Source organism: Sus scrofa, chromosome 6, assembly GCF_000003025.6.
Source record: "Sus scrofa isolate TJ Tabasco breed Duroc chromosome 6, Sscrofa11.1, whole genome shotgun sequence".
Lineage (NCBI taxonomy): Eukaryota > Metazoa > Chordata > Mammalia > Artiodactyla > Suidae > Sus > Sus scrofa.
In genome coordinates this window covers 48,332,000-48,355,145 of record NC_010448.4, presented here as the reverse complement: position 1 = coordinate 48,355,145, position 23,146 = coordinate 48,332,000, and the positions used below count along the sequence as shown (strand labels likewise).

Here is a 23,146-nt window from a genome sequence, read left to right as displayed (position 1 = left end):
GAGACTTAGCCAGAAGCGTGTCTTTCTCCTGCCTTCTCCTCTGATGCCTCACGCTTCCAAAAGGCTCCAGTGCTCATCACATCTGCCTTAAGGAAGGAGGAGCAAGGATGTTAATTAGAGGTGGATTTACAAGGTTTTGTTGGTGCCCAGCAGCCTTCAACTAAACCACTGGTTCTTGGCTCATGGATTGGAAATTCAATTCCCTCAGGAATTTAGCCTGACTTTCCACCCATGGATGCTTCAAGCAAAAACCCTTAGCACTCACTTACTCTTCAGAATAAAAACTTCCAGCTGCGGAGCTCTCCCAGAGCACCCGTTCCGTGCCAGGCACATTTCTCAGCACTTTACAGTGTTAGTTTCTCTAATCCTGACAACTCTGTGGGGCAGGTAGCTCAACCCTACTCAGTAGATGAGGAAACAAACAGAGACGTGGCTCACACTCACAGAGAGAGTGAAGGGCAGAGCTGTGTTTGAACCCAGACAGGTGGCTCTGGAGTCAATCACTGCTTCATTGATCACCACAGCGAGTGGTGAATACATGATAGCCAGTAAGGGTATTATTCCATTGAGATCTGTATTCTTTTCCTGTGGCTGCCATTACAAGTTACCCCCAACTTGGTGGCTTGAAACAACAGAAATTTATTTCCTCATACTTGTGGAGGCCAGAAGACCAAAATCAAAGCGTTAGCCAGAACTGCACCTGCTCCAAAGGCGCTGGGGGCGAATCCTCCCTGGCCTCCTCCGATTCTGGTGGTTCCAGGTATTCTTGGCTTGTGAGCATCGCTCCATCTCTGTCTGCATCCTCCCATGGGCTTCTCCTGTGTAGGTATCTGCTGCTCTTCTGGCTCCTCAAGGACACTCATCATTGGGTCATTGGATGTAGTGCTCCCCCTAATCCAGGAGGATCCCATCCCAAGATCATTAACCTAATTACATCTGCAAAGACCCTTATTCCAAATAAGGTCATATTTTGAGGTTCTGGATGCACATATCTTTGGGGAACCACCGTTCAACCCAGTGCAAGACCCTATTATTATGCCCATTTTACAAATGTGGAAACTAAGACCCAGAGAGCTGAGGTCACCCGACTCTCCAGTGTCAGGCAGGGGCTGACCCGGGGTCTGACCTCTCGAAGTGCACCCTCTGAAGGGCGGCATCTCCCGCCTCCCAGGTGAACGGTGTGGACGTGAGGCTGCCAGTGGTGCTGGCCAACGGCCAGGTCCACGCCTTCCAGCATGGCTCTGACGTTGTGATCGAGACCGACTTTGGCCTGCGCGTGGCCTACGACCTCCAGTACAATGTGCGGGTCACCGTCCCAGGCAACTACTACCAGCAGCTGTGCGGCCTGTGTGGGAACTACAACGACAACCCCAAAGACGACTTCCAGAAGCCTGACGGCTCTCAGGCAGGCAGCCCCAATGAGTTCGGCAACTCCTGGGAGGAGCGAGTGCCGGACTCTCCCTGCCTGCCGCCGCCCACCTGCGCGCCCGGCGGGGACTGTGAGCCAGAGCCGGAGTGTAAGCCTGAGCTGGAGGAGAAGTACAAGCAGGAGAAGTTCTGCGGGCTCCTCACCAGCTCCACGGGGCCGCTGGCCGCCTGCCACAAACTGCTGGATCCCCAGGGCCCCCTGCAAGATTGTGTCTTTGATCTCTGCCTGGGTGGCGGGAACGAGAGCATTCTTTGCAGCAACATTCATGCCTATGTGAGTGCTTGCCAGGCGGCTGGAGGCCAGGTTGAACCCTGGAGGACCGAATCCTTCTGCCGTGAGTGAGGGGCAGAGGGTGGGGGCGTGAAGGTGCTGAAGGGGCAGACCCGGGGTCTGCAGCCCCTCGATCCCTGGGGCCCTGACCCATATCCCCTCTTTGCAGCGATGCCGTGCCACCCCAACAGCCACTACGAGCTCTGCGCAGATACCTGTTCCTTGGGCTGCTCGGCGCTCAGCGCCCCCCCGCAGTGCCCAGAGACCTGTGCTGAGGGCTGCCAGTGTGACTCCGGCTTCCTCAACGACGGCAAAGGCTGCGTGCCCATCCAGGAATGCGGCTGCTACCACAACGGTGTCTACTATGAGGTGGGGACCGGGTCATCCCTGGACTCCCCCTCTCCCCACCTCCCACCTACTCCTCTTCCCCTCCCCATGGCTCCACCATGGCCCAATTTGTCCTCTCCCAGCTGGCTCCTTCCCAGCCCCTGATCTTGCTCCCTCTGGTCCACCATCCCTATGGTAGCAGGAAAGATATATTTATTTATTTATTTACTGCTTTTTAGGGCCGCACCTGCAGCATATGGAGGTTCCCAGGTTAGGGGCCCAATCAGAGCTATAGCTGCCGGCCTACACCACAGCCACAGCAACGCCGGATCCGAGCCGTATCTGCAACCCACACCACAGCTCATGGCAATGCCGGATCCTTAACCCACTGAGCAAGGGCAGGGATCGAACCCACACCCTCATGGTTCCTGCTTAGATTCGTTTCCATGCTCCACGACAGGAACTCCAGGAGAGATCTTTCTAAATATGACCATAGGTCCTGCAACTTGAAACCCTTCCCTGGCTCCCCAGATCAAGTATCAGCTTTGTATCCCAGGTCTGGATTTTTGTCTCCATTATATCAATGACGAGCTCCCTCTGCTTCGCTCTCCCACCCTCTTAGAGTGACTCCTTTTCTTTTGACCTGAGCGTGTGATGGGCTAGTCTGTCTCCCTCAAGGTCTGAGAGCTCCGTGAGGGCAGGACCCTCTCTGTCCTTCTCCTCATAGGGATAATAGTACTCCAGCAGACGGGTGGGTGTGCTTACCACGTCCAGGTGCTGCTTGAAGTGCTGTATGTGAAATGTAGGTGCATTATATATATATACACACTCATTTATTATTTATAAATTATTATTTATTATAAAGTTTTTCACACATGCAAAGTCAAGAGGACCGTAAAATAAACCTCCATGTACCCACCTCTCCGCTTCAGAAATAATCAACATTTTCCCAGTCTTGCTTCATCTCTGCCCCCATTTCCTCATCAATATTTAAAGAAACGTTTCATCTGTGCTCTATGTGTAGGTATACCTCATAGGTATGTCTTCGTATATGTATGTATATCTTTGTAAATTGGTACTTTTTTTTTTTTTTTTGCTTTTTGGGACCAGTTCCATGCATATGGAGGTTCCCAGGCTAGGGTCGAATCAGAGCTACAGCTGCCAGTCTACGCCACAGCCACAGCAACACCAGATCCAAACTGCATCTGTGACCTACACCACTGCTCACGGCAAAGGAGTCACTCTGAGAGGATGGGAGAGAGAAGCAGAGGGAGCTCGTCATTGATATAATGGAGACAAAAATCTCCCTGAGGGAGGCCAGGGATCGAACCTGTGTCCTCATGGGTACTAGTCAGATTCGTTTCTGCTGAGCCACAGCAGAAACCCCAAGTTGGTGCTATTATTACCTGCAACTTACAGATGAGGAAACTGAGGTGTAACGAGGCTGAGTAATTTGAGCAGAGTGATATGGTTTGGAGATAGCAGAAACAGGCTTCAGACCTGGACAATCTGCTCCAGAGCCTTTGTTCGTAATTCTTACAACATTTCTCCAACACAGCAGACATTTAGTGGATATTTTCTTTTCTTTCTTTCTTTTTTTTTTTTTTTTTTTTTTTTTTGTCTTTTTGCCATTTCTTGGGCCACTCCAGTGGCATATGGAGGTTCCCAGGCTAGGGGTCTAATCAGAGTTGTAGCCACCGGCCTACGCCAGAGCCACAGCAACTCGGGATCTGAGCCGCGTCTGCAACCTACACCACAGCTCATGGCAACGCCGGATCATTAACCCACTGAGCAAGGGCAGGAACCGAACCCGCAACCTCATGGTTCCTAGTCGGATTCATTAACCACTGCACCACGACGGGAACTCCTCTTTTTTTTTTTTTTTTTTTGTCTTTTTTTGCCATTTCTTGGGCTGCTCCTGTGGCATATGGAGGTTCTCAGGCTAGGGGTCGAATTGGAGCTGCAGCCGCCAGCCTATACCACAGCCACAGCAACGCCAGATCCTTAACCCACTGAGCGAGGTCAGGGATCGAACCCACAACCTCATCGTTCCTAGTCGGCTTTGTTATCCACTGAGCCACGACAGGAACTCCAAGTGGATATTTTCAAATAAATGAATGAGTGATTAAAGGAATAAAAATGAATGAATGAAAACAAGTTCCCACTATGGCACCACGGGTTAAGAACCTGACTGCAGCGGCTCAGGTTACTGTGGAAGTACGGGTTCAATGCCTGGCCCAGCACAGTGGGATGAGGATCCAGCATTGCTGCAGCTATCTCGTAGGTCACATGTCAGATTTGATCCCTGGCCCAGAAACTTCCATATGCCACGGGTGCAGCTGAAAAAAAATGAATGAATGAATGAATGAATGAATGAATGAATTGGACCCCAAGGCCATGCTGTGCTTCAGACAAGGGGCCACCCTGCTGGAAGATGTCCCTTCTACGTCCTAAAGACCCCCTTTATGCCCAGAACACCAGAGTTGCCAGAATCAGCTCCACCCTGACAGCTGTGTCCTCTCTCCCCACAGCCAGAGCAGACGGTACTCATTGACAACTGCCAGCAGCAGTGCGTGTGCCATGCTGGAAAGGGCATGGCGTGCCAGGACCACAGCTGCGAGCCAGGGCAGGTGTGCCAGCCCTCGGAAGGTGTCCTGAGCTGCATCACCAAAGGTGCTGGGTTGGGGCCGGGGCCGGTGTGTCTGGGGAACAGAGGACAGGGACTCCGGAGTCGAGGGTGGTGTGACCCAGATCTTCATGGTGGGACTAAAGATTACAGTCTCAGACCTGGGAACCCCTGAGCTGGGATTCCCAGAGCCAGGGGCAGGGGCCCTCCAGACTGGGAGGCAGGGACTCTGACGGTGGAAACCAGGCTCTTGGGACCCTCGGGGCTAGGGTTCCGGGAGCAGGTGGCCAGGACCATCAGTGTCAGGCAGGGACAGGCAAACTTTTTCTCTAAAGGGCCAAATGGCAAATATTTAAATTTGTAGGCGATACGGTCCTGGTCACAAGTACTCAACTCCACCATGGCAGCATGAGATCAGCTGTAAACCATGCAAGTGAAGGGGTGTGTCTCCAGTAAAACTGTATTTACAGGAACAGGCAGCTGGTCGTGCATAGTTCTGCCAACCACTGATATGCAGGGCTCCAGACATCATCCCCAAGAGGGAGGGCAGACTGAGATCCACAGGGACAGAAAGCAGAGGCCTGAGGTCTCAGGCAGAGTCCCCACCCACGCCAGGGTCTTGGACCTGCCTCAAGTGGAGAGTCAAGGGTTATAGAGACGTGGAGTTCCCGTTGTGGCTTAGTGATAATGAACCCGACTCGCATCCATGAGGATGCCGGTTCCATCCATGGCCTCGCTCAGTAGCTGGGATCCCACATGGCTGTGGCTGCGGTGTAGGCTGGCAGCTACAGCTCTGATTTGACCCCTAGCCTGGGAACTTCCATATGCTGCAGGTACAGCCCTAAAAAGCAAAAAAAAAAAAAAAAAAAAAAAAAAAGACACGCTCTCAGACAGGAGATGTCTCTCCAGATTATGACTAAGACACAGAAGCAATTCCTGTTGTGGCTCAGTGGTTAACAAATCTGACTAGGAACCATGAGGTTTCAGGTTCGATCCCTGGCCTTGCTCAGTTGGTTAAGGATCCGGCGTTGCCATGAGCTGTGGTGTAGGTCGCAGACGCCGCTTGGATCCCGAGTTGCTGTGGCTCTGGCATAGGCCAGTGGCTACAGCTCTGATTCGACCTCCAGCCTGGGAACCTCCATATGCCACGGGAGCAGCCTAGAAAAGGCAAAAAGACCAAAAAAAGAAACAAGACTAAGACACAGAGCCACCCCAGGACTGATTTCTCAGGGGGAGGGCAGAGAATGGTTCCCTTATTCCTGAGGAGAAGGGAGCTGACTGAGACCTCTGGGCGATGAGCAGGATTTAGGGACTCCAGGGACCGGGGTATCTCGGTTGGAGTCCAATCAGGAGACAAAAGCCGCACAGCAGCTTTCAGAGGGAAAGCTTAACAGCAGTCTTTGCTTGCAATAGGTGTTGACGACTAAAGAGTAATAAAAATGCTAACACACACGAGAAGAGCAGACGTAGGGAGCAGGCCCTGCCCCAAAGGCTATAGCAGAGCACCCCAGGCAGGGGGAAATTGGGAAGAGGGCCCCCCTCCGGGGCTGAGAGGCAGATCTCATTGGAGGGTGGGGCTGTAGCCCACTGGATGGCAGGAGGCTGTACAGCGAGGAGCTGGCAGGCAGGACAACTCCCAGGGAGGGGCTGGCAAAACTCACTGGGAAGCCGCCTCTGGGGTGCCCCAGTGACATGGTGGGAAACTAGCTGGGGCCAGGGGACCTCACTGAGTGGGTGACCCACTTGTCCCTGGCCCCACTGGGGCCAGGAACCTAGAGAGCAAAGCAGGCTGGAAGCAGAAGCCACCTCCTCCCGCCTTGATTCTCCAGCGCCCTCTACTGACAAAACCCAACTATCGGCAGATTAGCACCTAGGAGGCAGTGGATTAAAAACTGCAGAGAGAGAGAGAGAGGAGAAATTTTAAGGTTGAGTTACAAAAACTGAGGTCACTGATTCGGTGGCCTTAGGGACTGAGTCTTGGACAAAGAGACCCTCAGAGGTAAGGCCTGAAAAATGAGTTTCCCCAAAGTCAGGATCTCACGTGTTGCAACCCTGGGGAGATAGAGTCTTGCACAGAGGGATTCCCCAGGCTGTCAGCCTTAGATACAGAGACCCCAGGCAGGTCTCAAATATTGGGACCCCTGAGGTTAGTTTCCCACCAGAAAGTTCTCTTGGTGCCTGGGTGTTGGGCACAGAGACGTCCAGGACCTGGGCCTCGATGTGGTGGCCCCCTGGACCCTGGGACCCAGATCTTGGATAAAGGGAACCCTGGGCTGTGGGTGTTCTCGTAGATGCCCACGGGACTGGCATCCCTGTGGCTCTGGTGTCAGACCTCAGTCCTCAGGGCTGACATCTCAAGCAAGGGGACCCCAGGGCCCAGGTCTCAGACGTAGGGACCCTCAAACCTGAGTTTTGGTTGCAAGAACCTTGGGGCCTGCATCTCAGACATGAGGACCATGGCATCTGGTCCCACCCCCTGGCCCTTAGAGCCAGTGTCCCTGGCACAGGCTGGGGCAGATGCTGGCATGTGGCCGGTCTGATGCTGGGCAGCCCCTCATGGGCCTCTCTCCTCTGTCCCCAGACCCGTGCCACGGTGTGACTTGCCGGCCACAGGAGACATGCAAGGAGAAGGACGGCCAGGGCGTCTGCGTGCCCAACTACGAGGCCACGTGCTGGCTGTGGGGCGACCCCCACTACCACTCCTTCGACGGCTGGAACTTTGACTTCCAGGGCACTTGTAACTACGTGCTGGCCTCAACCAGCTGCCCGGGGATCAGCGCCCAGGGCCTGACAGCCTTCACTGTCACCACCAAGAACGAGAACCGGGGCAACCCTGCCGTGTCCTTCGTGAGGCTGGTCACCGTGACCACCCTCAACACCAACATCTCCATCCACAAAGGCGAGATCGGCAAAGTCCGGGTAAGGATGGTCCCCAGAGCCCCGGGTGGGGCGGGAAGGGTCCTGCCAGCTAAAGTTAGGAGCTCAATGCGCTCTTGCTGCACTTAGGCCTGAAACCAAATAGCAGCAAGAGCAACAGTAATTACGGCCGAAACATCACTCCTCTAACTGGGAATTAAATGAGCCTAACCCTTCATTAAGGGCTTTAATGCAGGACTTCAGAACTTGCCTTTTCAGAGACCCAGGTTTGAATCCAGGCTCTCCTTATGAGATGTGTGATGCAGGGCAAGTGACTTGATTTGCGGGGCCTCAGTCTCCTCATCTGTGAAATAGGGGCCCACAGTGAGGTAACGCATGTGAGGGGCTCCACCAAGGCTCTTATCCCAGTAAGCACCCCTGAGTGTTTGCGAGGAAACCGATGAGAGGCCCAGAGCCTCAACATGGAGAGAAATTCAGGAAGACCGAGAGGGAGAGCTGAGCCACGCTTTCCACCCAGGGTCGTACAGTAGTGCACCTCGATGGCCGCTCACAGGGAGAGAATGAGGTTTGGGACAGGGTAGGCACTCAATACATGACGGCGAGTGAGCGGAGGAGACGCCCAGACACACAGAGATGCCCAGGAAGTGAGGAGAGAGGGAGGCAGGGAGGGAGACACAGAGAAAGACCACCCACACCCACACGCAGGTGCAGGGCCAGAGACCGCGCGACAAGAGACAGAGACAGAGCATGGAGGGGGACCAGACAGCGAGATATGCAGAGTGAGAGGAACTCAGAGAGAGAGACTAGGGAGAAAGAGGTCTAGAGGTAGAAAGAAAGAGAGAGAGGGAGGGAGGGAGGAGGAAGATGGAGATCAAAAGAGAAACCCAGAGAAAGTAGCAGAGTAGGCTTTCAGTCTCCAGGCCCTTAACTAGAAGGTATGTTGTAATGTTTGTCAAATGACTGTGTGACCGTCAGCCATGGGGATGGCCTTGCAGCTCCCAGCCAGGGCAGGATGAGGGAGGGAGACTGGGGGCCGGGGCTGGGCCTCCGCCTCTCCAGTGACCAGTGGTGTTTGCCTCCCCCCCTCCCCCCGCAACCAGGTGAATGGTGTGCTGACCGCATTGCCTGTCTCTGAGGCTGGTGGGCGGCTTTCAGTGACCCACGGTGCGTCCAAAGCCGTGCTGGCCACCGACTTTGGGCTGCAGGTCAGCTATGACTGGGATTGGCGAGTGGAGGTGACGCTGCCCAGCAGCTATCATGGTGCTGTGTGCGGGCTCTGCGGGAACATGGACCGCAACCCCAGCAATGACCAAGCCTTCCCTAACGGCACCCTGGCTCCCTCCATACCCATCTGGGGCGGCAGCTGGCGGGTCCCAGGCTGGGACCCCCTGTGCTGGGACGAATGTCAGGGGTCCTGCCCGACATGCTCCGAGGACAATCTGGAGAAGTACGAGGGCCCCAGCTTCTGTGGACCCCTGGTCCCTGGCACCGGAGGCCCCTTCGCCGACTGCCATGCCCAGGTGGCCCCCGAGAGCTTCTTCAAGGGCTGCGTTCTGGATGTCTGCCTGGGCGGTGGGGCCCAGGACATACTGTGCCAGGCTCTGGCTGCCTATGCTGCTGCCTGCCAGGCTGCTGGGGTCGTCATTAAGGACTGGAGGACACAGGCTGGCTGTGGTGAGTGCTGGGGGAGCAGAGCAGGAACTGGGGCCCGGGGTCCTGTCTCTTCAGAGCTGGTTTAGTTTCACTCCAATCCTTCTGGGTCTTTTTGGTTTTGGTTTTATTTTGTTTTCTGTTTTTGCTTTTGTTTCTCAGTCTCTTGGCACTTATCTCTGTGTCTCCCTTTGGTTGCCTCTGTTTCTCATGCTCTGTTTCTGTTTGGGTCTTGGTCTCTGCCTCTGACTATCCTGGCCTCAGATGCCACCTCCTGACACAATTCTCTGTCCCTCTGGCTCTTTCATCTGCCCACAGAGATGTCCTGCCCAGACAACAGCCACTACGAGCTCTGTGGCCCACCCTGCCCGGCCAGCTGCCCATCTCCTGCGCCTCCCACCACCCCAGCCCCATGTGAGGGCCCCTGCGCCGAGGGCTGCCAGTGCAACTCTGGCTTCGTGTGGAGTGCCAGTCACTGCGTTCCCCTGGATGGAGGCTGCGGCTGCTGGGCCAACGGCACCTACCACGAGGCAGGCAGCGAGTTTTGGGCTGATGCCACCTGCTCCCAGCGGTGCCAGTGTGGGCCTGGGGGCGGCTCTCTGGTCTGCAAGCCTGCCAGCTGCGGGCTAGGTGAAGAGTGTGCCCTGCTGCCCTCAGGCCAGCATGGCTGCCACCCTATCAGCACAGTTGAGTGTCAGGCCTGGGGTGACCCCCATTACATCACCCTGGATGGGCACCGATTCGACTTCCAAGGCTCTTGCGAGTACTTGCTGAGCGCGCCCTGCCAAGGACCACCTGCAGGGGTTGAGAACTTCAACGTCACTGTAGAAAATGAGCACCGGGGCAGCCAGGCTGTCAGTTACACCCGCACTGTCACCCTGCACATCTACGGCCACAGCTTCACCCTCAGTGCCCGCTGGCCCCGGCAGCTGCAGGTGAGGGGCTGGTGGGTCAGATAAGAGCACGTGCCAGCCCTGGGGGTTGTGGGGGACAGGTGGGGTCAGCCAGTACTCTGATTGCCTTTCACAGGCTAACGGGGCAGGTGGAGGTATCCAGAGTCTAGGCTTTGGAACTGGATGGCTTGGAGTAGTGGTTTCCCCATCGGAGCCTTAGTGTATTCCTCTGTAAAATGGGTCTAGGAAAAGTATCTGCTTCAGAGAGAGGTGTAAGGAGCCAGTGACATCGTGTCTGGCTTATTATTATTATTACGGCTATTATCATTATTACAAAGTGGTGGAGATCACACACTCAGGGTTCCACCCCCTAGTAGACAGTGGAGTCAGGATTCGCGCCTGTGCCTGCAACGTTCTCTACGTCTCCCCCTCACCCCGCGCCCGCAGGTGGACGGCAAGCTGGTGGCGCTGCCCTTCCAGCTGGACACACGTCTGCACTCGTATGTGAGCGGCCCCGACGTGGTGGTGACCACCACCTCCGGGATCTCTCTGGCTTTTGACGGAGACAGCAACGTGCGCCTGCGCGTGCCGGCGGCGTACGCGGGCGCCCTTTGTGGCCTGTGCGGGAACTACAACCAGGATCCCAAAGACGACCTGAACGCGGTGGGCGGGAACCCAGCTGGCTGGCAGGTGGGCGGTGCGGAGGGCTGCGGGGAGTGCGTGCCCGGGCCCTGCCCGGAGCCTTGCACGCCGGAGCAGCAGGAGCCCTTCGGCGGCCCCGACGCCTGCGGCGTGATCTCCGCCCCTGACGGCCCGCTGAGTCCCTGCCACAGCCTCGTGCCGCCCGCGCAGTACTTCCAGGCCTGCCTGCTGGACGCCTGCCAGGCTCAGGGCCATCCGGGAGGCCTCTGCCCTGCCGTGGCCGCCTATGTGGCCGCCTGCCAGGCCGCTGGGGCCCAGCTCGACGAGTGGAGGCGGCCAGACTTCTGTCGTGAGTACACTGGGTCACATACCCGGACTCTCCCCACCTACCTACCGCTCTAAGACAAGAACCTTCTCCTCAGTGGGGCTTAGGCACCATCCTGCCTCTCCTGAGCCCAGATACCTCCTGTTAAACACCTTGGCATTCACACACGGAAATACACCAGGTCACATACTGCAGTGGGAGCCGCTGGGATATACCTGGTCAGAAACCCTGGGTCCGGTACACTCTCGGGATTCATGCGCTCAGATAGACTGGGGAGGTTGATCCTGTCCAAGCTGCACAGTGAGATACACCTGGTCAAGTGGATTCTCTCAGCTACCCCTGGTCAGAGAGACCTAGGGGGTTACACCTGGTCAGACGCCCCCTAGACTGTTTCAAACAAGGAAATACACAGCATCAGATGGAATTGGCTCCCTAACCTCAGAGAGGGACCCCTCTCGTTAGAGACACTTGGTCATCCTGAGACACACTTAGGTGGCTATACCCAGGTAGAGTCATGACCTTGCCATAGCCTCAGGCAGATACAGATTCTTGATCTCCTGGCCGTTCCCTCAGGCAGATCTCTTGGTCAGATTTTTCCTGTCGGCTTCAATCACATACATGTGGTCAGAGTCACACCCTGACACAGACCATCAGAGAGACCGTCAGAGGCTCCAGGTTAGACATTCAGAGCCAGGCATCCCTTGGTGGCTTCATACCCTGAGATACATCTGGCCCCACACCCCAGCCAGATTCCCACCCTGAGGAATCACAGTTGGTTGCTTTTTTTTTTCCCCCTGCTTTTTGCTTTTTAAGGCTGCACCCCGGCATATGGAGGTTCCCAGGCTAGGGGCCCAGTCAGAGCTGCAGCTGCCGGCCTACACCACAGCCACAGCAACTCAGGATCCAAGCCACATCTCCGACCTACACCACAGCTCATGGCAATGCCGGATCCTTAACCCACTTTGTGAGGCCAGGGATCAACCCGCATCCTCATGGATACTAGGGTTCATTACCGCTGAGCCCACAATGGGAACTCCTCACAGCTGGTTCTATTTATGCTCATCTTGGTCAGATACATGTGGTTAAATTCACCCAGTCAGATTGACTTGATCTTTAGACATAACTGATCTGGTTGAAACACCCACCACCTGCTGAGAGAGACCTGGTCCCCAGATCCCCACACCAAATCCCCCAGTTAGATGTACTGGATCAGACACCCAGCTCAGATCCCTGGACAGATTCACTCACCGTCTATCCTCAGAACAGATTCCCCTGGGTCTGGGTCTCCCGCCCCCCTCCCTCAGGGCTTCCAGCTCATTCCTCCCCTCTTGGCCCCCGCAGCCCTCCAGTGCCCCGCCCACAGCCACTACAAGCTCTGCGGTGACTCCTGCCCTGTGAGCTGCCCGAGCCTCTCAGCGCCTGAGGGCTGTGAGCCCACCTGCCGTGAGGGCTGCGTCTGCGATGCCGGCTTCGTGCTCAGTGGAGACACCTGCGTGCCTGTGGGTCAGTGTGGCTGCCTCCACGAGGGCCGCTACTACCCACTGGGCGAGGCCTTCTACCCAGGCCCTGAGTGTGGGCGGCGCTGTGAGTGTGGGCCGGGCGGCCAAGTCACCTGCCAGGAAGGCGCGGCCTGTAGGCCCTATGAAGAGTGCCGGTTACAGGATGGTGTCCAGGCCTGTTACCCCATAGGCTGTGGCCGCTGCCTGGCCAACGGGGGCACCCACTACATCACCCTTGACGGGCGTGTCTATGACCTGCATGGCTCCTGCTCATACATCTTGGCCCAGGTCTGCCACCCGCAGCCTGGGGACGAAGACTTTGCCATTGTGCTTGAGAAGAACGCGGCTGGAGATCCCCAGCGGCTGGTGGTCACTGTGGCTGACCAGGTGGTGAGCCTGGCTCCGGGGCCACAGGTAAGTGGACATGGCCTTGCCCTGGGGGTCAGAAGCCAACGTGGCCCCATCCTGGGGGGCTCTGAGGGGGAGAGGACCCACCCTGTGGGTTTTGAGAGAGATACAACCCCACCCCAAGGGGACTGAGGGGGGCACAGATCTGTCCTGGGGTCCTGAAGGGGACCTGACCCCAGCCTTGAGAGAGGCACAGCCCTGGCCTGGGGTCTCTGAAGGGGACAGGGCCCTGCCCTGGGAAATCTCTGGGAGCCGTGGCCCCACCTTAGTGGGGCCGAAAGACAGCTCCCCCCCTGGGATTCTGAGGGACCCACCTTACCTGTGGTTCTGAGTCCCTGACCCACCTGAACCTTCATGCAGGTCACTGTGGACGGCGAGGCCGTAGCCCTGCCTGTGGCTGTGGGACACGTGCGAGTGACCGCCGAGGGCCGGAATGTGATTCTGCAGACGACCAAGGATCTGCGGCTTCTCTTCGACGGCGATGCCCACATCCTCATCTCCATCCCCAGCCCCTTCCATGGCCGGGTCTGTGGCCTCTGTGGGAACTTCAATGGCAACTGGAGCGACGACTTCGTCCTGCCCAGTGGCGCCGTGGCCCCCAGCGTGGATGCCTTCGGAGCTGCCTGGCGGGTCCCCGGCTCCTCCCAGAGCTGTAGCGAGGGCTGCGGGCCCGCAGGCTGCCCCGTGTGCTTGGCGGAGGAGACAGCGCCCTATGAGAGCCTCAATGCCTGTGGGCGGCTCCGGGACCCCAACGGCCCCTTCTCGGCCTGCCACGCGGTGCTGGGCCCCTCTGAGTACTTCCGCCAGTGTGTGTATGACCTCTGTGCCCACAAGGGCAACAGCACCTTCCTCTGCCGCAGCCTCGCAGCCTACACGGCAGCCTGTCAGGCAGCCGGCTCGGCCGTGAAGCCCTGGAGGACAGACAGCTTCTGCCGTGAGTGCCCATGGGCCCCTGGGAGGACTCCAGCCCAGGCTCAGGGGCACCCCGGCCTGTGGCCGGTCCTGTTTGCACCTCAGGAGCTGTTCCCAGCTCTTCCCCCGGGATACCCTTCTGGCTTCCCTCCTGCCCGGCTCCTGGCCCATCTCGGACTCCTTGCAGGGGCCGCTCTCCTGAGACCTCAGGCACAGTTCTTCTTGGGGCCCACCCCGACTGTCTCCGTGGTGACCATGGGAGGGCAGGCCGGGTAGGCCGGAAGCTCATGCAATGCAGCCTGAGTCTGTGGCTCACCCAGAACCCCCAGGATGGGACCATATTCCCACAGACCCTTCAGGACAAGATGGTACCTCTTAGATACCCCCAGTCGGGGATCCTCTGTTTCTTCAAAGCCCCAGGATGGGGCTGTGTCTTCTTCATTCTTCTCAGGGCAGGACCTGTCACCCACTCTGATAGCCTTAGATTTGTCTTCAGTGCTGACAGTGGACGCAGTCTGTCTCCATCTCTGACCTCTCTCCTAACGGCCAGCCTCATGGGTCCACTGGCCTCCTGGACACTTGCCACGGGGTGTCCTTGGGGTCTCTCACACCTCCTGTGTTCCCACATGACATCAGCATTTCACCCCAAACCCGAGCCTCCTATTCGCAGATCCTGGGCCTCATCTCCAGGCAGCCACACCATGCACAGGTTGCTCAGCCAGATCCCAGGCCCTCACCCTGGATGCTTCCTCTGGGTCCTCACAGCTCCCATCCTGGCCCTGACCCCTCTGCCTGTACTTCCTCCATCCTGGCCCTGACGTTCTATCTCTATTTCCTCAATGCAGCCCTGATCACATGGGGCCATCACCATCTGTCCCGCTGCTATGAGCTCCATAGGGCAGGAGCTTGTGTCCCCAGCAGCACCAGCCCAGAGCCAGGTGTGCAGTAGGCCCCACTCGTTACCCAGCGCCCGTGTGCGGGCGTGACCCCACCTGCCTCCTCTCTCTGCAGCGCTCCAGTGCCCAGCCCACAGCCACTACTCCGTCTGCACACGCTCCTGCCAGGGCTCCTGTGCGGCTCTCTCTGGCCTCACGGGCTGCACCACCCGCTGCTTTGAGGGCTGTGAGTGTGACGACCGCTACCTGCTGTCCCAGGGTATCTGCATCCCCGTCCAGGACTGCGGCTGCTCCCATGATGGCCGGTACTTACCGGTGAGCAGGAGCTTGAGGCGGGCAGGGAGGGTAGAAGAGCTCGAGAGAGACTCAGAGTTTCTGTGCTGACCCTCTCAGGGATGTGCACAGAGAGGCCACCACCGATTCCCTGCTGCATGATTCAGCCCCTTATTAGTTTCCTGGAGCCGCTGTGATAGATGACCACAACTTGGTGGCTTAAAACAGGAGGAATTTGGGAGTTCCCCTTGTGGCTCAGTGTGTTAAGAACCTGACAAGTATCCATGAGGACACAGGTTTGATCCCTAGCCTCGCTCAATGGGCTAAGGATCCAGCATCACTGTGAGATGTGGTGTAGGTTTTAGACATGGCTTGGATCCTCTGTTGCTGTGGTGTAGGCTGGCAGCTGCAGCTCTGTTTCAACCCCTAGCCTGGGAAGTTCCATATGCTGCAGGTACAGCCCTAAAAAGAAAAAATAAATGAGTAAAACAAGAGAAATTTATTCTCCCCCAGTTCTGGAGGTCAGAAGTCAGAAATCAGTATATTGCACCACGAGGCGGGCAGGGCAGCACTCCCCCCAGAGGCTCCAGGGGAAGATCTGTTCCCTGCCTCTCCCAGAGTTGGGTGGCCACAGGCATTCCTTGGCTTGTGGCCCCATCACTCCAGTTTCTGCTTCCTTGTCACATTCCCACTCCTCTTCTCTGTGGGTCACAAAATCTCCCTCTGATTCCTTCTTTTTTTTTTTTTCTTTCTTTTTTTAGGGCTGCACCCATGGCATGTGGAGGTTCCCAGGCCAGGGGTCTAATCGGAGCTGTAGCCGCCGCCCCACACCACAGCCACAGCAGTGCCAGATCTGAGCTGTGTTTGCGCTACACCACAGCTCATGGCAACGCCGGATCGTTAACCCACTGAGCAAGGGCAGGGATCGAACCTGCAACCTCATGGTTCCTAGTCAGATTCGTTTCCACTACACCACAACAGGAACTCCTGATTCCTTCTTATGAGGATATACGTGATTGTATTTAAGGCCTGCCCGGGATAATCTTTCCATCTCAAGAGCTTTAGTCACACCTTCAAACACCTTTTTTTTTTTTTTTTTTTTTTTTTTTGTCTTTTTTAGGTCTGCACCCACAGCATAGGGAGGTTCCCAGGCTAGGGGTCGAGTTGGAGCTGTAGCCGCTGGCCTACACCACAGCCACAGCCACATGGGATCCGAGCCATGTCTGCAACCTACACCACAGCTCATGGCAACGCTGGATCCTTAACCCACTGAGCGAGGCCAGGGATGGAACCCGTGTCTTCATGGATGCTAGTCAAGTTCATTAACCACTGAGCCACAACGGGAACTCCTGCAAACACCGTTTTTCCCAATAAGGTGACATTTAGGCATTAGGACCTGATGAGGGGGCAGTTGTTGGGCCTGCGTAATTGGCAGTCCCCTCCCTGAGCACCACTTTCTTCATCTGTACAATGGGGTTAATCATCATCCTGGCACCACAGCTACCTGAGGAACGGGGGTGACTGTGCAAGCAGCTCGCACAGAGCCCTGCGCCTCACCTTCCACACAGTAGGTAGCACAGCTAACAATTGTTTAATAACGGGAATTGAAAGTTATTAATTAATTTATTTGGGGGATTGATGTTTTTTGAGCTCTCACTAAGCACCATGTTTGTTACAGTTGTAAAGTCACGTAATAGTCACCATGATTCTGGAGTTCCCATCATGGCGCAGTGGTTAACGAATCCGACTAGGAACCATGAAGTTGCAGGTTCGATCCCTGGCCTGCTCAGTGGGTTAAGGATCTGGCATTGCCGTGAGCTGTGGTGTAGGTCACAGACGCAGCTCGGATCCCTTGTTGCTGTGGCTGTGGTGTAGGCAGGCAGCTACAGCTCCGATTCGACTCCTAGCCTGGGAACCTCCATATGCTGTGGGAGCGGCCCTAGAAAATGCAAAAAGACAGAAACAAAACAAAACAAAAAATAGTCACCACAATTCTGAGACGGGTTCTAGGGTTATGTTCCCTATTTTATGGAGGAGGAAATTGTGACAGAGGCCAGCTGAAGGCTGCCCATTAGCAAGTGAGGAGCCTGGGATTCATACCCCAGCAGCCTGGGCTCATCCTCTGGACTACGAGGCTCTCTGCTTCTTCCAGAGCATATTTATCAAATAAAGGAAAGATGGAGTCCCACATCCCTTCCCCATCCATCCCTGTTTTATTAACAGCAGCTAGAGGGTCTGGAAGTCCAGGACTTCCGGGGAAGAAGATACCAAACTCCAACTCCTTCAGGCCTCACCGCCTACAGGAAGTCCTCCCTGATCTCCTAGGCTGGGTTAGGCTCCTCCTCTGGACTCTCACAGACCCCTGTGCTTCCCCGGCCCAGCCTTGACCACTCTGCCTGTGCTAGAAGGTTTCTGAGATTGGTGGGTCTGCCATGCAGGGGGAGAGGTCTGGGCTAGAGATATGTGAGAGTCATCAGTATAGAGATGGTAATTTTTTTCATGAAATACATTCACTTTGTTTAAAGTTCTCAAACTTATTTTTAAAGAATTCAGACCCAAGGAGTTCCCACTGTGGTGCAGCAGGTTAAGGATCCAGCATTGTCTCTGCAGCAGCTCAGGTCAATCCCTAGCCCACAGAGTGGGTTAAGGATCTGGCATTGCTGCAGCTGTGGCGTAGGTCACAGCTGCAGCTCAGATTCAGTCCCTGGCCCAGAAACTTCCACATGCCATGGGTGTGGCCAAAAAAAAAAAAAAAAAGATTCAAACTTGGGAAAAATTGCAAAAATAGTACAAAAACTCCTGCACACCCTTCACTTGGGTTTTTCAGCTGTTGACCTTTTTGCCTGTGCCTTATCATCTCCACCCCACCCCCAGCAGCTCCCATCCTGGCCCTGACCCCTACACACACATACATTTTTTTCTGCACCATTTGAAAGTATGATGCAGATATAGCGCCCCTTTATCCCTAAATACTTTTGCATGGATTTCTTAGGAATAAAGAAACTCATTTGCGGGAGTTCCCATTATGGTTCAGCGGGTAAAATACCTGCCTAGTCTTCATGAGGATGTGGGTTCAACCCCTGGCCTTGCTCAGTGGGTTAAGGATCTGGCGTTGCTGCCAGCTGTGGTGTAGGTTGCAGATGTGGTTCAGATCCCACATTGCTGTGACTGTGGTGTAGGCTGGTGGCTACAGCTCCAATTCGGCTGGTAGCCTGGGAACTTCCATATGCCATGATGTGGCCCTAAAAAGACCCCCCAAAAAAGGAAAAGATTGTATTCGAATTTCCCCTGTTGTCCGAATAATGCTGTCTATAACAGTTACCTCCACCGACCTCTGCTCTGGGCCAGAGTCAGATACTGCTTTTAGTTTTCATGAGATTTAGGGAGATCACCAGTAGCAAATGTAGAGAGAGAAGGAACAGGTCTGAGGACTGAGCCCTGGGAAGGATAATGTTCAAGATTTGGGAGACGAGGTGGAACTTGAAAATGTAGTCTTGCATGGGCCGGTGGCTACAGCTCCCATTCGACCCCTAGCCTGGGAACCTCTATATGCCACAGAAGCGGCCCAAGAAATGGGAAAAAGACAAAAAAAAAAAAAAAAAAAAAAAAATGTAGTGAAGGAAGAGCAGCCAGTCAGGCAGGAGAAAACCAGGAGAAAGTCTGTTTCTTGAAATTGGGTTTCTGGGGCCCTGCGTTCTGAGCTGTGGGTGCCAGGATTCTGGAATGTCTCCAGTGCCCACTCCTACCTTTATCAGTTAGCTTTTACTGGGTTGCAAACTACCCCCCAAACAGAGTGGCTTAAAACAACTATTTGTTCGGTTGACAATTCTGCAACTCTGCTGTTTGGGTCAGGCTCAGCCGGGCAGTTCTTCTGCCACCCCCTGGGCTCACTCATACGTCTGTAGACCCCCAGTGGGTCATCTGAGGTCTGGCTGTCTCCTGCACAGAGTCTCCCATCCTCAGGCAGGCTGGCCCACATCAGTTAGGCAGGGGTCCGAGAAGGACTAAAGCTGTAAGATCCCTTGCGGTCCAGGCTTGAACCTGGCACAGCGTTGCTTCTGCTGCCTTGTAATAACCAAGTCACAGGTTCAAGGCCAGCCCAGATTTGTGGGGAAAGGAAAATCAACTCCATTTCTTTTTTTTTTTTTTAGGGCCACGCCTGTGGCATATGGATGTTCCCAGGCTAGGGGTCAAATGGGAGCTGCAGCTGCCAGCCTACACCCCAGCCAGACGGGATCCAAGCCACGTCTGCAACCTACACCACAGCTCATGACAACGCCCGATCCTTAACCCACTGAGGGAGGCCAGGGACCAAAGCCACATCCTCATGGATACTAGTTGGGCCTGTTACCACCGAGCCACGACGGGAACTCCCAACCTCCGTTTCTTCAAGGAAGTGGCTGCGAAGTCATTCTGTACTGACCCCAAGGGTTGAGGGCTTCTAGCTGTTTTGCAGTCAACCACACCTCTGTGACCCAGCCCCGTCCTGTGCACAGGCGAACTCCTCCCTGCTGACCCCAGACTGCAGCAAGCGCTATTCCTGTTCCTCAAGCACCGGCCTGACGTGCCAGGAGGTCAGCTGCCCGCCGGGCCGCATATGCGAGATTCAGGCTGGGGCCTGGGACTGCTGGGTCCCCCAAGGTCTCTGCTCCCTCTCTGTGGATGCCAACCTCACCACGTTCGATGGGGCCCGCAGTGCTGTCCACTCCCCCGGCGTCTACGAGCTCTCTCACCGCTGCCCAGGACTCCGGGAGGCCATCCCCTGGTACCGTGTGGTCGCTGACGTCCAGCCCTGCAGCGGCAAAGCTGAAGCTGTGGGCCTGGTTCACCTCTTCTTCCAAGATGGGCTGGTGACCGTGACCCGAAAAAAGGGCGTGTGGGTAAGCCCGGGCACCGGGGGCCTGTCTCCCCCGGGCTTTGCTTGTCCTGTTGCAGTGTCCCTGTGTGCCTGGCTGCCCGTCTGTCTTGCTCTCTGTTCTCTTTTCCCATCTCTGCAGCTGGCCTCTTATTTGGATTTGTCTCGGCACTTCATAGATAGTCCCTCTGTTCTGGCTGCGTTCTCGAGGAGCAAAAACACATTCAAGTAACTTTCTAGTTTTGATTGCAGTGTTCACCAAGACTCTCTTGGTTGCAAGTGACAGGAAACTGAAGTCAGAGTGCTTTAGCGAACAGGAATGTCTTGGCCCACATAACTAGAAAATCTAGGGAGCGAGCCTCAGGAGTGGCTGCATCCAGCTGCCCTGGCAGTGTCTTCTGGATCTGTACTTCCGTCTTTCAGGCTCGCCATTCACCAAACCAGCTTCCTCCTCTGTGACTCCCCACAACCTATGCACAAGACAGGGACTGTCATTCTCTCCATTTTACACAGAGGGGAAACTAGGAAGAAGGTGGAGTCATGTACTCAGGTCACCCAGAGAGTCCCTGGGTGGCTTTGAACCCACGGGCACCCATGCTATGAACCACTCTGATGGGAAGGGGGTGCTGGTGGTGACTGTGTGAACACGGGGGACTGGGATGGACCCCAGCTGCAGGGCCCGGTGGGAACACCTCTGGACTCTGTCAGCTCCAGGCCCCCTGACCCTGACCCTTCCCTCAGCTGGGTCTCAGCTTGCTCTTAGGGCCCCCTCAGGCCTGTCATGTTTGCCTCGTGAGTCCATTCCTCCCCTCTGTGCCTTGACATCTCGTCACTTACCACTGCCTTGCATTTGCCAAACCCCGTGGTTCTTACCACGCCAGTTCCAGATTTCTGAGAGAGTCTGTTGGGTTCCACTGAGGGCTGATGCCGACTCACAGTCCAATCATCTATGGCCCAAACACCCCTCTGGAGCCTCAGACCCACAGGCAGGCGCCAGGCGGCTCTCGAGTTCCCATGTCTACTTCCATGACCTGTTCGTCCACTGCAGAGACATCCTGGTGTCTTCCGGGCGCACTGGGGAGACAGAGCCCGAGCTCCACACGCTTGCCAGCGGGTGGTCTCCATCCTCCACCAGCACACAGAGATGGTCCAAGACTCAGTCCTGCTGGACGTGGGGAAGCTGGAGTTCTCTCCTGATGCGTCGCTCCTTTCCTCCGGCCCCCTGCTCCATCCATAATTCGGATGAACTCGAATTCTGCTCCAACCTGCTCCATCCTACTCTGCTCGATCCTACTCTGAACCGCCCCTTGCTCGTTTGTCCAGAAACCATTCTCTACCCAGCAGGTAGATGTCCTAGACACAGATCAGGCCATTCTGCTGCTTAAAACTCTACGGTGGCTTCCCAGGACAGGGTTCCAAACTCAAGCCACCTCCCTTCCACGGCCTGGGAGGCCCTGTGTGCTCTGACTCCTGCTGGCCCCGCCAGTCGCATTTCCTACAACTTCCCCCTCGTTGGTTAGGCTGATAGCAGGCCAGGCTGGCCTTTCTGCTCTTCGTTCAGCAGACCAGGCTTGTTCCCACCTCAGGGCCTTTGCACTTGCTATGCCCCCTTCTGCGGTGCCCTTCTCCCAGATTTTCTAAGCATTGGCTCTTTTCTCATCCTCCAGATCTCAGTCCCCTCATCACTTCGACAGGAAGCCCTTTCCCTGCTGCCAGCCTACAGAAGCTCTCGCGCTCCATCCCGTCTCCTCTCTTTTATTTCCTTCCAGTGCTTCTCCCTCTCCAACGTTATCCATTATTTCTTCGTTTGTGTTTGTTGCCTCTCTCCATCACTCGAATGTAATCCCCAGGTACACAGGGATCTTGTGATCCTCTTGGTCATGGCTTTGTCCCCAGCACCCAGATCAAGGCCTGGCCCCCAGAGGGTACCCAGGAGAAGCCTGGTTTTGTGAATACATTTGTCCCTGCTCCCTCTGTACTAGGCCTTGTGCTGGGTAACCCAGAAAACTCAGACCCCGTTCTTCTACTACCGGGTGAAATTTTGCGCCCACCTCTTCAGCTGTCCTTCACTGCATCTTTCTCTCCCTCTTTCTTGCACCCCCTCTTTCTTCTCCCCGCCTTCCACCTTCATTCCCTCCATTCCTTCCACCACTTATTCCACTTAGTCACCCACCCATCCATCCATCTTCTTAGATCTATCTTTCCTATTGACCTACCTTAGATCTATCTTACCCTCTCTCCAATCATTTGGCAGAGGAAAAGGCCTATACAAAAGCATTTAGGAAAAAAGAACTTGTGGGAAGAAGGCTTGCTAAGGAGTCCACCTGTAAAAGGATTAACTCATCAAAGAAAACAGACAACAGTTCTTTAAAGGAAAAAACTCAGAAGGTTACCAAGGTTACTGAGTCCACAGCCTGTGATAGAGAAACAGTAATTTTCTCAAGTGATTCTTATATGTGCTAGGTCATTACTTGTCTTCAGAAATCAGCGTTGAAAAAAGTAAGGGATGAAGTTGCCTTGTTAGGGAACCAGTATCTTCACTGGACATGCTCAAGTTTCTTTTGTTTGAAAAACTAGAATCAGATGAGATGACTCTGGGGCTTGATGGACTGTTCATTTATCTCTGGTACAGTGCTCCCCCCCGCCCCAGCCCCAGCCGCCTTTGGAATGTTGTATGCAGGCCTGCTTATCCATGGATCCATCTCTCCACCCATCCACTCTCCATCCTTCTATCCATCCGTGCAAATCTCCAGCTATCTTAGGTACCCATCTCTCCATCTGGTGCATCCACCCAGTCTTCCTCCCTTTCAGCATCTGCCCCTGCTTTTGCTCCCTGAACTTGCTGTCTTCCGTGGGGTCTCCATCCAGGGAACCCCCTGGCACTTCTGCAGTTCCCAGGCTCACCTCTGTGTTCTCCCTGCCCCCCTCTACCAACCACCAGGTGAATGGGCTTCAAGTCAGTCTCCCCGCTGAGGTGTTAACATCTGTGTTTGTGCATCGGAATCCTGACGGCTCTGTGCTAGTCCAGCAGAAGGCAGGGGTTCGGGTGCGGCTTGGCACCGATGGGCAGCTGGCAGTGATGGTCAGTGATGAACATGCCGGGATGCTGTGTGGGGCCTGTGGAAACTTTGACGCGGACCAGACCAATGATGGGCTTGGCTCCCAAGGGAAGGCGACACTGGAGGACTGGCGAGCACAGGACTTCTCCCCATGGTGAGGGACCGAGCTTGGAAGCCAGGCTGCTTGGGGCAGAGGCACCGGGGT

The 23,146-nt window shown here is 55.5% G+C and overlaps 1 protein-coding gene across 1 annotated transcript in view; it reads left to right on the top strand.

Annotated features, from left to right (window-relative positions):
* Nucleotides 1–23,146, top strand: part of FCGBP (Fc fragment of IgG binding protein) — a 43,347-nt gene that overhangs the window by 19,954 nt on the left and 247 nt on the right. The window contains 12 exon segments of the mRNA XM_021094376.1: nucleotides 1,172–1,763; nucleotides 1,869–2,068; nucleotides 4,558–4,699; nucleotides 7,234–7,571; nucleotides 8,630–9,203; nucleotides 9,498–10,114; nucleotides 10,520–11,063; nucleotides 12,381–12,952; nucleotides 13,307–13,880; nucleotides 14,870–15,069; nucleotides 19,524–19,907; nucleotides 22,824–23,095. Coding sequence (XP_020950035.1) covers nucleotides 1,172–1,763; nucleotides 1,869–2,068; nucleotides 4,558–4,699; nucleotides 7,234–7,571; nucleotides 8,630–9,203; nucleotides 9,498–10,114; nucleotides 10,520–11,063; nucleotides 12,381–12,952; nucleotides 13,307–13,880; nucleotides 14,870–15,069; nucleotides 19,524–19,907; nucleotides 22,824–23,095 — 5,009 coding nt within the window.